We start from the raw sequence: 14,374 nt of genomic DNA on the forward strand, positions 1-14,374 counted from the left end.
TAATCTTCCTGCCTACCTCTCTTAGTCTTAGGAGCAGCATTTCTGCCCTGTGACCTCACTTCTCTAATGGATCTGAGAAGAGCTGTTCATTTTCCAGCTTGTTCAAGTTTTTCCTTGCTGTTAGGATGGATTGGGGAATTTTAAGCTCCTTACAGGCGAGACCAGAAACTAGAAGACTAAGCAATAATTTTAATCGATCAGGTTTGGCTCAGATGTTATGTATTATTAAAGGCTGTGATATAGATCTTAGACTGCTAAGACAGGCAGGAAGCCATTGAAATTTTCTGAGTTGGAAGAAAAACAGTCCTTCCCTGAGGAAATACCATTTTGGCTGAGGAATAAATAAGATTTAGGTAGACCCCAATCACAGAAGTATTGTTTGGGAGAAGGAAGCTTTTAGACAGCAGAAATAGCCCAGAGTGATCAGATAATTCATCATCCAAAGCAAGGAGTTTGAAAATGAATGGGCACTATTAACTATTTTGCTGGGCAACAGGCATAGAGCAGTACTTTCCTGGGAGCCTGGAGTGTGTGGTCAGTCACTGTATGTTTGAGGAGCTACAGGGATGAAGAGAGCAAGGTATGCATGTTGTGCGTCTTTCCATCTATCTTAGCTCTCTCTTTCTCCCTTCTTTCTTCCTTTCTTTTTCTTCTTGGAGGGGAGATGGTTCAGGTTAAGTTGGAGCTAGTGCATCCTGTTTTTGTACTCATGATCAAGTGGCCTCAGGAAGCCACTGAAAAGTTTTAAACATGAGATAAAAAGATCAGTACATTTTGACAAGTGTTGGGAAGGGCAAGAGCAAAGTGGGGATATCAGTTGAGGTTCTAGAGATACTTAGACTTGGTGATGTGCGTGCGTGCTTAGTCACTCAGTCGTGTCCAAGTCTTTACAATATCTTGGACTGATGTCCACCAAGCTCCTCTGTCCATGGGATTATCCCAGCAAGAATACTGGAGCGGGTTGCCATTTCTAATTTTAGCAAATCTTCCCAATCCAGGGATTGAACCCGCGTCTCCTGCATTGGCAGGCGGATGCTGAGCCTCTTCGGAATCCCCAGACTTAGTAATGAGAGCTGGTTATGAAGTTGAAATGAGAGGTTAGGTTTCTAGTTTATAGAACTGGCTGGAAGACAACATCCTTCATGAATTAGGGAGCAAGGAAAGAGGATCAAGTTTGGAGGAAAAGATGGGAGTTCAGTTTTGAATAGGATACGTTTGAAGGGGGTGTGGAGATGCCTAGTGAGATAACATATCTGGAGCTTGGAGAATAAATCAGATCTAGAGGCATAATCCTAGGAGTCATCAACTTATAGGCTGTAAATGAAGCCACTGAGGAGATAAAATCTTAAGGCTCATTTCGACGTCAGGACAATGAGAGGGTCCCGATAGAGACTGCACAGTAAGTAGCCAGAGGGATTGGAGAGAAATAAGAGGGTCTCATATCTCAAAAGCCAGGGGAAGAAACCATTTTAAAACTGAAGTGTTCAACTTACTGTTGAGAAAATAAGAATTGAAAAATACCCACTGGGATTTAGTGACATAGAGATCTTTTATGAGCATATATATATATTTAATTTTAAAGAACTTTATCATACTACAAAGCATTTGAATAAAATGAAAAGTAATTTAAACAAGAAATAGTTTATAACACTGATAAGACTATTTTATATATTGACTTAAAATTTCAAATATTTAATATTTTGAGTGTTACACTTATTCTTCATAACTTATAAAGAAGTATCTATTTTTAATGGTCAGGTATACAGAGTTAAAGAAATATAGAGTTGCCTGAATCCTTTTAGGGATCTTCTTAGAGCTTTTATATCACACAGAACTAAGCCCTGTGGTTGGACATAATTAATAAAAAGGCATGTTTTTTAGGAATGTCAGGTCTTTGAGCACTGAAGTAACTGTCTGTCCGTTCTAGGTCCAACACCTCTACACCTGGCAGCACAGACTTGCTCCTTAGAAACAACCATCTGTCTCCTCTGTTTCAAAGCTGATTATACACTTTCTGAAAAAAGAGGCTGGATGCCAATTCACTTTGCTGCTTTCTATGACAATATCTGCATCATAATTGTTCTCTGCAGGAAGGATCCTAGTTTACTAGAAGCTGAGGCAACAGCTGAGTAAGTTACTAATCTTTTGTAAAAATACAAATTTCTGCTTTCGTGTCTTGCCCCAAACACTGACCCTAAAAGGAATGGTTGTTAGGACTGATTTCAAAGGCTATGTCAGGCTTACTCTGCTGCCTTTTCTGGTTGCTATCTTCTTCTACCATTTATTTTTAGAATTTATAAACAGCAAACTTCTATTAACCTATACAAGTTTTCTGGAAGAATAAGGAAGAAGTAAGTCCTAGGAAGTTTTTCCTAACCTTTTCCGAAAGGGTGGTTCTACAGATTAGTTTATCAAGTTAACTACTTAGTGTCTTAGAAGAAACACGAAACAAGGGAAGGAGAAGTTGTTCTAAACTGAGCCTTATACAACCAGGAGGCCGCTCCAGACCAAGATGGACAGACCATGGACAACAGGAGAAATATCTAGTGGTATCCAAGACAGAAAGACAATACAAAGAGGGAAGACAACTTTGCGATAGGGAAACATCCCACACAATGTTCTGTTTTACAATTTAGCTAACTCACAACCTTTGGGGTGAAGGTAGACTTCTCCTGAGGGTATTTTCTTGGCCAGTAATCCAGCTACCAGGTTACTGTTTTGATTTAGGCAGAGTTTCAGACATCTCTGAATCTTCAAACAGCTTGTCCATTATTATTCATTGTAGAAATAAATCCTCCCTAGGTTGGGGCAGAGATGTGTGTGGAGAAAGCTTTCTGGAAACCAGGATCTCTGGCTAATAGATTCTCTGGCAAATAGGCTCTGGAAAGAGCCAAGAGAAGTGGAGATCTGAGAGCAGTTCTTAGTTCTGTCGTGTTTTGACAGTGTCTTTGAGCGCAAGTGGGGTAAAAGACTGGAAGCACTAAAAATGTCCAACAGTTGAAAATGAGAAGCTGAAGTAAGAAGCTATCTGCGAACATAAGGAAGAAGCAAAGGATCTATAGAGAGGACAGTTACCAAGGTTGAGATCTATGTGGAGCTCCTGAGAAGTGCGACCATGTGTGATATGGAGACAGATTAGGACGGTGTGACGGGGACCTGCGAGATCAGGACACAGAAGGTGGCTAGCATGGGTGCTGAAGTCACTGATCTCAGAAAGGAGGCATGTTGGTGAGGCAGCCGACGCAAGAGCTAGGATGGGGGAAGGGACCCACTGGCAGGAGGGCAGTGGCAGTGAGGACCTGGAAAGGGTAATGTAGTCTGATAACCTGTTTTTCAAGTGAGGGAAATCAGAGCGAGGGTGTTAGAAGTATTATAGAAGTAACCTTTATTCCTACCACTGAGTAGGAGAAAGAAAGGAACAGGAAGAGAACATTCTTGTTCAAATAGAAAAGGGAGAAAATGAAGAGATGTTTACTCATAAAGGACAAGTTTTCCCTGGGCCCAGGAAAAAGAGGATAGAGGAGAGGCCTGGGCCAGCTGAGTGTTGGTGAGTACAAGGACAGGCAGCAAGAGAAACGGGTTCAGAAGGCATGGGTGTAAGGACTAGAAAATTAATATTTGAGGTCATGTAATATGGTGAAAGGAGAAGGCAATGGCACCCCACTCCAGCACTCTTACCTGGAAAATCCCATGGATGGACGAGCCTGGTAGGCTCCATGTGGTCGCTAAGGGTCGGACACGACTGAGCGACTTCACTTTCACTTTTCACTTGGATGCACTGGAGAAGGAAATGGCAGCCCACTCCAGTGTTCTTGCCTGGAGAATCCCAGGGACGAGGGAGCCTGGTGGGCTGCCATCTACGGGGTCACACAGAGTCGGACACGACTGAAGCGACTTAGCAGCAAGATGGTGAAAAAAGGAAAGGAGACAATGTATGAAGGCCGTGTTAATAAGCTGATTGTTGGTACTCTCATTCTTTTACAGACAATAAGGTGATCCAGTTTGCTTAAGGTCGCATTGTTATTCAATAGATCTGTTAGTAGAGTTACAGTAGAGGTTGCCTTGACAAACACACCCCAAGTATCTGTGTTTTAAAAAAGGATAATGTGGTTCTGTTCCGTGAAGTCTAGGCTGATGGTCGAATGCTGGCGTAACAGGTTGGCAGTAGGAGAAACCCAGAGGTCCTGTTGTTGCGTCTTCATGTGTGGTTCCCCTATTCTGGTACAGAATGACCACTTCTGCTTTCATTATTATGCCTGCATTCTAGCCTTGAGAGAAAGAGAGAGCAAAAGTAATGGCACACTCCATTTCTCTTTGAGGAATCGCCAGCTAACTTCTACTAACACCACACAGGCCGAACTCAGTCGTGTGGCCATACCTCTTCACATGGGAAGCGAGGAAACGTGGCCTTGGGCTGGCCTGTTTTGTGCCCAACCAAAAGACCTTCACTGTCCACAAAGCAGATCCTGAGGTTTTTGACAAAAGTGTTGGTTTCTGCCACACTGAGGACGCTGTTATTTGAGAAGTGGACATGAGTTCTAAAGAGATTGGTTGACACACTGTCTGAGCCTCAGTTTCATCATTTGTAAAATGGGCTGATCATACTTGCCTCGCTTTTTCACCTTCATTCATAGACTTGTTGTGAGGAATCAATGAGATGGCATATTCTAAGAACTCTGTACAGATTGTGTCAACTTCTGAACAGATTACAAGGCGTGATAACTAAGTTGGGAGGGAGGGTGGGGACAGCTAAGGCCAGGGAGGCAAATCTATTTACCTGTGGTATCTACAGAAGAGTACTGTGTAAGGAAAAGAAGGTGATGTAGCCGTCAGAGTTCCTCCAACAGTGGTTTGGATAGCTTTACAGAAAGTGATTTTGACACTATACATGTGCTCAGCTATTACCAGGTTTTCCTCCATTTTTAGCAATCAGTGTACTCCACTGCTCCTTGCTGCCACATCGGGAGCCCTGGACTCTATCCAATACCTGCTTTCTCTTGGTGCTAACTGGAGAAAAACAGATATTAAAGGAAATAACATCATTCATTTATCAGTGCTAACCTTTCACACAGAGGTGCTCAAGCATATAATAGAGTTAAACATTCCTGAACTCCCAGTTTGGAAAACATTGGTAGGTGAGTATGGAGCACATACCTTCTTTATAAATAACTGTTCTTATCATTATTCAATTTAATTATCGATACTCACTCTGAAATAGAACAAATAAAGCATGCATCATATTTTGAGATAAAACCAAAAATACAACAAAACTGAACTATTTTTATTTTTCTATGTGAAAAATTAGTTTTATTTCTGAGTTAAAATAAAAGAATAATAACCCAGATGATAATTTATACAATTACATCTATTTTTACTTTTCCAACTTTTTCCAAAAGCAACTGTCCTCTGTTCCATCAAAAAAAAAAAAAAAAAAAAAGAAGAAGAAGAAGAATTAGGAAATTAAAGTTTGAGTGGATAATACAAAATTCATTCCTCACCTCCTAATTTTAGACAGAGTTTTAGCAACATCTTTCCTCATATTTTGATAATGTTGTATGAAAAAATTCTATTTGAGTTTCCCCCCACTCAATTTTTATTCAATCTAGCCAGAAATACTATAAAGGTAAGAATTACTGGCCAACTGAATGTACACATCTAATTTTACTTCCTCCTAAGTCCCAACTAAAATTACATGGCGATTAAATAGCAGCAAACAAGCACTGAAGAGAAAACCAGAAGAAGCAATAAAATGTTGAAAGCAGACAGGCAAATCCTAGGACTTAGCAGACCAGAGAAACCCATTCCAAGCCAACTGTGGGAAAGCTGAGCACATCTCAGACTCGCACTACGGATCCCCACTTGGCCGGCTGCAGAGCTTTCTGCAGAGGCTAACCAGGAAAGACCTACAGATCTAAAGAGGGAATTCTGTCCGACTAACTGGAAACTGGGAATCTGAACCAAGAGAAAAGCAAAGCGAATTTCAAAGATGATAGCAAAGGGAAGTCCCAGAATGGAAAGAGTGTACCCAGACCGGCAGGAAAATGTGGGAGGAATGACCAATGGGTACAGAGCAAACTAAGCAGATGAAATAAAATAAGGAAATTATCACCTTTAGGCGATACATAGGCATATATTTATACATATACTATCTATAGATATAGATAGAGAAATAAATGTGTACATATACTATATCAGCCCAAGAGATACTGGACAGGGTTTTCAATGTTTATTTGTGTGCATATATATCACTGTATATCTTTTTCTTCTCTGATTGCTGAGGCTAAGACTTCTAAAACTATGTTGAATAGTAGTGGTGAGAGTGGGCACCCTTGTCTTGTTCCTGACTTTAGAGGAAATGCTTTCAATTTTTCACCATTGAGGATAATGTTTGCTGTGACATTGTATATATGATACATATCTATCTATCTATAGAAATGTATATATAATATATATCTATCTAAATCTGTATCTGGGCTTCCCTGGTGGCTCAGCTGGTTAAGAATCTGCCTGCAATGTGGGAGACCTGGGTTCAATCCCTGGGTTGGGAAGATCCCCTGGAAAAGGGAACAGCTACCCACTCCAGTATTCTGGCCTGGAGAATTCCACAGACAGTAGAGTCCATGGGGTTGCAAAGAGTTGGACATGGCTAAATGACTTTCACTTACTTTCAAATATATATCTGTATATCTATATCAGACATATAGATATGCATATACATACTATCCATAGATATGTATATAGACATTATGTATATTTATATATAAATAGTATAAATATACCATATCTATAGATTATATATATATATGAGAAGAAGAGTATCTTGTTACTTTTGATAAAGGCTAACACATTTGAAACACAGTGGTAAGTTGTATCATAGAAAAGCAAGAAAATTCCAGAAAAATATCTGCTTCTGCTTCATTGACTATGGTAAAGCCTTTGACTGTGTGGATCACAAAAAACTATGGAAGATCTTTAAAGAGATGGAAATACCAGACCACCTTACCTGCCTCCTGAGACATCTGTATGCAGGTCAAGAAGCAACAGTTAGAACCAGACAGGAAACAACAGACTGGTTCCAAATTGGGAAAGGAGTACGTCAAGGCTGTATATTGTCATCCTGCTAATTTAATTTATATGCAGAGTACATCATGTGAAATGCTGGGCTGGATGAAGCACAAGTTGGAATCAAGATTGCCAAGAGAAATATCAATAACCTCAGAAATGCAGATGACACCACCCTTAAGGCAGAAAGTGAAGAGGAACTAGAGAGCCTCTTGGTGAAAGTGCTAGAGGAGAGTGAAAAAGCTGACTTAAAGCTCAACATTCAAAAAATGAAGATCATGGCATCTGGTCCCATTGTGGCAAATAGATGGAAACAGTGACAGACTATTTTCTTGGGCTCCAAAATCACTGCAGATGGTGACTGCAGCCATGAAATGAAAAGACGTTTGTTCTTGGAAGAAAGCTATGACAAACCTAGACAGCATATTAAAAAGCAGAGACATTACTTTGCCAACAAAGATCCGTCTAGTCAAAGCTATGGTTTTTTCAGCACTCTTATGGATGTGAGAGTTGAACCATAAAGAAAGCTGAGTGCTGAAGAATTGATGCTTTTGAACTGTGGTATTGGAGAAGACTCCCTAGAGTCCCTTGAACAGCAAGGAGATCAAACCAGTTGATCCTAAAGGAAATTAGTCCTGAATATTCATTGGAAGGACTGATGCTAAAGCTGAAGCTCCAGTACTTTGGCCACCTGATTCAAAGAACTGACTCATTGAAATAAGACCCTGATGATGGGAAAGATTGAAGGCAGTAAGAGAAGGGGAAGACAGAGGATGAGATGGTTGGATGGCATCACTGACTCGATGGACAGGAGTTTGAGCAAGCTCTGGGAGTTGGTGATGGATAGGTAAGCCTGGTGTGCTGCAGTTCATTGGGTTGCAGAAAGTCAGACATGACTGAGTGAATGAACTGAAGACATTCTGGCCCCTAACAGTAATAGCCGAATGGTACAAAAAAATTCTTGACAACCATTCCTTCTACAGCCATTGTCGGGAAGCCCTGATAATGACGTGAACACAACAATAGCCATGAACGTCTAGCCACTGCTTCATTGCTTCATGCTCTATAATCGCTCCCTCTCACCACGCTGGCCATTTCCACTGTCAGTAAAAGAAGAATTAGCATTTACTAGAACTTTCCAGGATTAGCTCTTGGAGTGGAACCTGAATTTTAAAAGAGAATACCATGGAGTCAACTACCTAGGTAGGAGCTGGAACTAGATTTGTTATTATGGGGGCTGGGTAAAAAGAGATGAATGAAGATATTTCTATGAGGCTTTGTTTGCACCAGATAAATTGTTTAGAATCATGTATATTTGTATTATTTTTTATCTGGAGTATAAGTTCATTCAGGGTTTTTTAAAGTATCTTCTTCATACTCAGACCATGTATAAAGCTTCATATATGATTTAATGCTGAGAAAGACTGAAGGCAAATGGAGAAGGGGATGACAGAGGATGAGATGGTTAGATAGCATCACTGATTCAATGGACATGAATTTGAGCAAACTCAGGGAGACTGTGGACAGAGGAGCCTGGCATGCTACAGTCGCAAAGAGTAAGACACAACTTAGCAACTGAACAAAACAACAGATTTTTATTGACAGTAATGTAGTTTACTTTGCTATGTTTGAAAACCTATACTCAAATTTTATTCAACAACTGATTTCAGGCATAAGAGCTATATTATTTTCCAGATGATTTTTGAACCATGTGACTAGCCAATCTAAGTCATTCAGGCCAAAGATAAATAATTTTAGGATATTTTATACAGGTTTTATATAGATTAGGATGTATTATATAGATTATAAACTTTGAAGATCACGGGTGTTCAGCGCACCTCTTAAAGAATGCAGTTGGTGATGTTGGTGATCTCAACTCACGGCTTCAGTTGGTCTATACAGAAACAGAATCAATCATGCTCTTACCTCTTGTGAAATTACAACGTGTATTTTTCTGTTGAATACTTATTAGAAATGCTGCAGTGTGAAAGCTATAAACGAAGGATGATGGCTGTCATGTCTTTAGAAGTAATCTGCTTAGCAAATGATGAATACTGGAAATGTATTTTGGATGCAGGTGATGTAAAATCTATTAACTATCTTTTACTTATGCTATTTAATGGAGAGATATGTTCACTAACTCTAAAATGTATTTTTAATTGTGAAGAAAACTTTTTAGTTGATCTTAAGTTTCCAGTTTTGTTTTTTCTAAGATAATTCCCTTTACCTGTAAGCCTTGAATTTTATATTTCAAGTGAAAGTGGCACAGGATTAAAAACTATATAAAGCTCATTTCTCTAAAACTTTGCAAGCTTAAAAGTTATAGTAAATTAATTCACCATACTACCCTTATGTTTACTTTCACTTAAAAATTATCCCTTTTCTCTATTTGTACACTTTATTTATAAAAACAGCGGTTACAGTATCAGGCCTGGGTCTGTAACCAGCTCTGCATTTAGAACTTAGACTGATTGCTTACTTTTCTGTATGCTTAATTTCCTCATTAGTAACATAGTTACTACCTCATAGGATTGTTTTGAGAACAGCACTACCCATTATAACTTTCTGAAATGATGGAAATATTCTATCTACACTATCCATTGTGGTAGCCATTACTCTAATGTGAATATTGGGCCCAAATGAGATGCTTCAGAAATATTGATTGAATAAATGAATGAATGAAAAAGTTATAGGCAGTCCCCTAGCATGTTCCTAAAAACAAGTACACAAAGTTTTTGTTCAAAAAAGTGAACCACAGATAAACAGGTCATGATGCAGGTTTCATTTAAGGTAGCTAAACACATACATATATCCCTAATTATACCCATTATGTTTCCCCTGTTTCAGGCATGCTTGTTAGTGTTTTTCCTTCACTGAACCTAAGTAACAAGCATCCAACGGAAGCAGTATTTTCTGTTAACCGTGCCCAGTGATTTCTATCTTTGAACCAATTGTTTTCATTTTTCACAGCTGCTTATATAAAATATGGGTAAAATATAACAAAGTGCTCAAATAATTGCATATACCACTGCAATGGTTGATGCAATAACCAAAAGTGAACTCTACCATATGGTAGCCCAAATAATTTATTTTTCAATTATCTTAAGCCAAAATTCAGTGTTTCAAAGGTGGCTTAGTGTTGCCAATATGAAATGTATGATTGTGTGCTGCGTGAAAATCAAATGTGTAGACAATGAGAACTGCCCACACTACAGACAAGATGGAAAAGTGCATTGGTGTGGTTTCAAATGATAATTTTATAAGTATTTCATCAAATTATTTGCTAATTGTTTATATGGCAATGCCCATAAATATTAAGTCTATCATGGTAAATTGACTACAAATAGTTACAAACCATGCTCTTTCTTGATCTTTTCATTGTAGGCACCATTCCTGCATTAATCAATCTATTAAAAGGCTCCAAAATAAAATTACAGTGCAAAACAGTTGGGTTATTGAGTAATATCTCAACCCACCCAAGTATAGTGCATGCTTTAGTAGAGGCGGGAGCCATTCCAGCTTTGATTAACCTCCTGGTTTCTGAGGAACCTGAGCTACATTCCCGATGCGCTGTCATTCTATATGATATTGCTCAACTTGAAAACAAGGATGTCATTGCCAAACACGTAAGCTCTTTTCATAGAACATCATTTTGACTGAGTGACTCTCTCACATGGAAGCTAGAAAGATGCCCATTTCATTCTGCAGTGGCCCTCATAAACTCCCAGGGGAGAATTCCAATCTCAGTGAGGATGCAAAGAGCAAACCAGCCACAATACCATGAGGACCAAAGTGAACAAGAGCAAGAACAAGAGCTCTGTGCTCAGAACAGGCACAGTGAAGGGCTGTGTGTCAACCCTGTCCTGAAGTCCCGCTGTTTGATTTTATTTCATTTCCCCCCCACCCAGTCCTACCCTCCTTGTCTCTTGCTATGTTTTTGGCCTTGTTTCTTTTTGTGTGGACTACTGTTTGTCTTTTATATCTCTTCACATCTTTCCTGGGCTTTTCCAACTCATTTCACTGTCTCTTGTCTCAAAAAATCTTCCCTGAGCACTGCTGTCTCTTCTGTGCGTCCTTGTTTTATAAAGGTGGTCGCCTAATATAATTTTTTCACTGATAATATCAAAAGCATTTTCAGTTAAAGTTTTTCATCTACTTTGTGATATATTTTTCCTGATGAGCATTCTTCATCTGTCATAAGTTCTTCCTATTTTTCCTCTTATAATATGTTTGAACAGATCCTGTTCTAGGTCCTTTTTGATCAGTACTCAGCTTGAATGAGATAAGTTCTTTCTAACCTCGCTATTTGCAGGAAATGCATGTGGGAAAGAGCCCAGGTCCATGTTCTAGGCTGCAAGAATATGACATAGGCTGCAGGCTTGTATGCATGGGGTCCTTTCAGCTTTGCTTTCCCTTAGCTGACAGCGATATAGTACCCATTATGTCGTTTCTATTTCCTCCACAGTGCAAAAATCTGTCTCTTTCTTTTTATCTCACCAATAAGTCTTCTTATAAACATCTTATCAGTATAATTCTCTATTTATCTTTGCCTTCCTTAACTTGCAACACTTTATGACTAACTGGTCAAGGGAAGATCCTGCTGCCATCCTCCACACCCATTCCTATTGTTCCAGACAGGGAATTGTGTGTGTGTGTGTTTTCCTGTCCCTTAAAGTAGAGCCATTTACTTTAGAAAACTGTGTCCTGCCAGTATTTCCTGTAGCCAGTGGCCATGGGAGATCTCTCTAATCTCTGTTGGTTACTCATAAACATTTATTATCGTTCAGCATTACAGATGTCTCCTAGCTATTGAAAATAATGTTACACCTCTGTTTCTTGCCTTGTTTAATATTCTTGCATTATTACTGTTAGTAGGGAGAAATGCCATCTTTACTCCACTTGAAATTAGTAAACTATATTTACATTTAAAAAGAGTATTTTGTGTTACATAAATATAACTGCCAATTACCAGTGCAATGTATACAATGACAGATATTTCCAAATGGGCATTGTATTCAATTGATATTACTCAGTTGTTTCACTTTTAGATACTTAAATGTTACAGTGAACTTGCAGCCTCAAATTATTTTGGTATAAATGAGGCTATTTGAAAATACATTTATAGGAACTCTCCTGGCTGTCCAGTGGTTGGGACTCTGCACTTCCAGTGCAGGTTTGATCCCTGGTTGGGGAACAAAGATCCTACATGCTGCATGGAATGGCCAAAAATGAGAGAAAATATATTTATAGAATACTCACCTTAAAATTAAAGACACGCTCAAAGTTGTGACAACTGTCACTTAATGTACCATATCGGTAAACACATTTGTTTATGGGCAATTGTTCTGTCCTAAATAAGCAGACATTTATATCAAGAAAGATTATAGACTTGTGTTTCTAACTAAAGATGGCAGACCTCCTAAATGAATTTGATTATAATTAAATACTATTTTATTTTTAGAATGGAATCCCAGCTCTGATAAATCTCTTAAACTTAGACATAGAAAGCGTGCTAGTGAATGTGATGAACTGTATGCGGGTCTTATGTATGGGAAACAAAAATAACCAAAGAGCAGTGAAGGACCATAAAGGCATCCCATACCTTATTTCATTTCTGAGTTCTGATTCAGGTAAGTCTCTACTTCTATATATTTTAAAGTGACCAGATATATTAAGTGAAGCAAATAAAAGTTTGGACCTATCATTTATGAACAGATGTCCTGGATTTAACTTAGGATGGATCTAGACATGTGTAACATAACTTAACTTCTGAAACACTTACATTTAAACCACTGAATTTATAAAAGGAATTGATTCTCAAAGCCATTAATTTTTAAAATGTTGAACTAGACATTTAAAAAAATGGAAACGTTGGCACAAGTAATAAAAATAATGCAGTTAATATGCCCAGGGAGGCCAGTAGACATCTTCTTGGGTGAGTAAGACACATGTTGATCATTGGAAGCTATTTTTCAGGTTACGTAAGGACTTTAGATTTGTTGTGAGATATTGGATATCAAAATTCAAGGTAAGGAGGTAATTAGGCTAATTGTTAGACTCTGAAGTGCATATAAATACCAAGAACACCAGAAGCTATGAGGCAGTTTCTGCAGCTGCTGCAAATGCTCTCTTAGACTCTGTAAGAGTTTTCTCATCCCAATGAGCATACACATAACAGTGTAAACTTCGAGTCTGTGGTCTTCCCCCACATATGGGGGGAGAAAAAATTGGGAGAAAGTGGGAGGAATAAAAAATTGGGGAAAAGCTTGTATGTTTTCCTTCCTGCTCAGTTTATCATCTTTCTTTCTAGTCTAGCTCTCTGAGAATGAATACAGAATAACTATGTTGGCTATAATGTAAGACAAGGTTATGGATAAGGGGTTTGTTGCAGAAGGTTTTCTTTTACTTTAGTACTTCAAATTAAGCAATTATCATCTAAGAACTTCTTTCTTGTAGTGAAATCATTTGAAAGTTCTTTTCCTTTGTTTCAAATTCATAAAGTCATTTGGAATATATTCACCTGTCTCCCATTCTGCCTAATTCTCTATTTCTGTGTATTGGGTAGGCTGGAGAAGCGGCCTCACGTAGGAGATGTCCTATGGAGTCCAGCCTCATGCTACCCTCTGGCCATCAGGCCTAGATGCTCAGAGAGGACCCTTATGCGGGCTGAATGCCCCTCCTGTTGTAACGGGGCCAGCTACAGTGGGCACACTGGTAGGCAAGGCTGGCCTCAGGACTCGTTGGCTGAGAGGCCCTGCCTTGTGTGGATGCTGTGGGCAACTGGTGGGCAGGGCAGGCTCTGATGGGTAGCTAGTTCTGAGGCCTGTCGTGAACTGGTACAAGCAGCTGGCGGGAGGGGAGGGGCAGGCCCTTAGCACTGATAGGCTAGAAGGAGGATTCCAAAATGTGCCTGCCAGCATCAGCACAGTCGAGGGAGATCACAGAACTAGCTGTCTCGGTGTCTGATTCCCCTGTGGAGTGTCAGCTGCCTCCTGCCTCCCCTGGGGGCTCTCCAAGATGAGCAAGTAGGTCTGTCCCAGGCACCTTTCACACTACTGCCTCTCTGCACTGGACCTCGGAGCGTGTGAGATTTCGCATGCACCCTTTAAGACATTTTCAGTTTCCTACAGACACATGAAAAGATGTTCAACATAACTAATCTTCAGGGAAATGTGAATCAAAACCACAATCAGGTATCACTTCACATCTGTCCAAAGCACTGTCATTGGAAAGATAGCGAATAACAAGCGTTGGCAAATAACAAGGGTGTGGAGAAAAAAGAACTCTGGTGCACCGTTGGAGGGAATGTAAA

At 39.4% G+C, this 14,374-nt stretch overlaps 1 protein-coding gene across 1 annotated transcript in view; it reads left to right on the top strand.

Moving 5' to 3' along the window:
• The window catches only part of ANKAR (ankyrin and armadillo repeat containing), a 52,441-nt gene that overhangs the window by 18,623 nt on the left and 19,444 nt on the right, over nucleotides 1–14,374 (top strand). Inside the window, exons 7-11 of the mRNA XM_018065546.1 lie at nucleotides 1,928–2,129; nucleotides 4,927–5,135; nucleotides 9,035–9,139; nucleotides 10,447–10,688; nucleotides 12,524–12,692. Of these exons, the coding sequence (XP_017921035.1) occupies nucleotides 1,928–2,129; nucleotides 4,927–5,135; nucleotides 9,035–9,139; nucleotides 10,447–10,688; nucleotides 12,524–12,692 (927 nt within the window). The remainder of the gene's footprint in view (nucleotides 1–1,927; nucleotides 2,130–4,926; nucleotides 5,136–9,034; nucleotides 9,140–10,446; nucleotides 10,689–12,523; nucleotides 12,693–14,374) is intronic.

Source organism: Capra hircus, chromosome 2 (assembly GCF_001704415.2).
Source record: "Capra hircus breed San Clemente chromosome 2, ASM170441v1, whole genome shotgun sequence".
NCBI classification, from domain to species: domain Eukaryota; kingdom Metazoa; phylum Chordata; class Mammalia; order Artiodactyla; family Bovidae; genus Capra; species Capra hircus.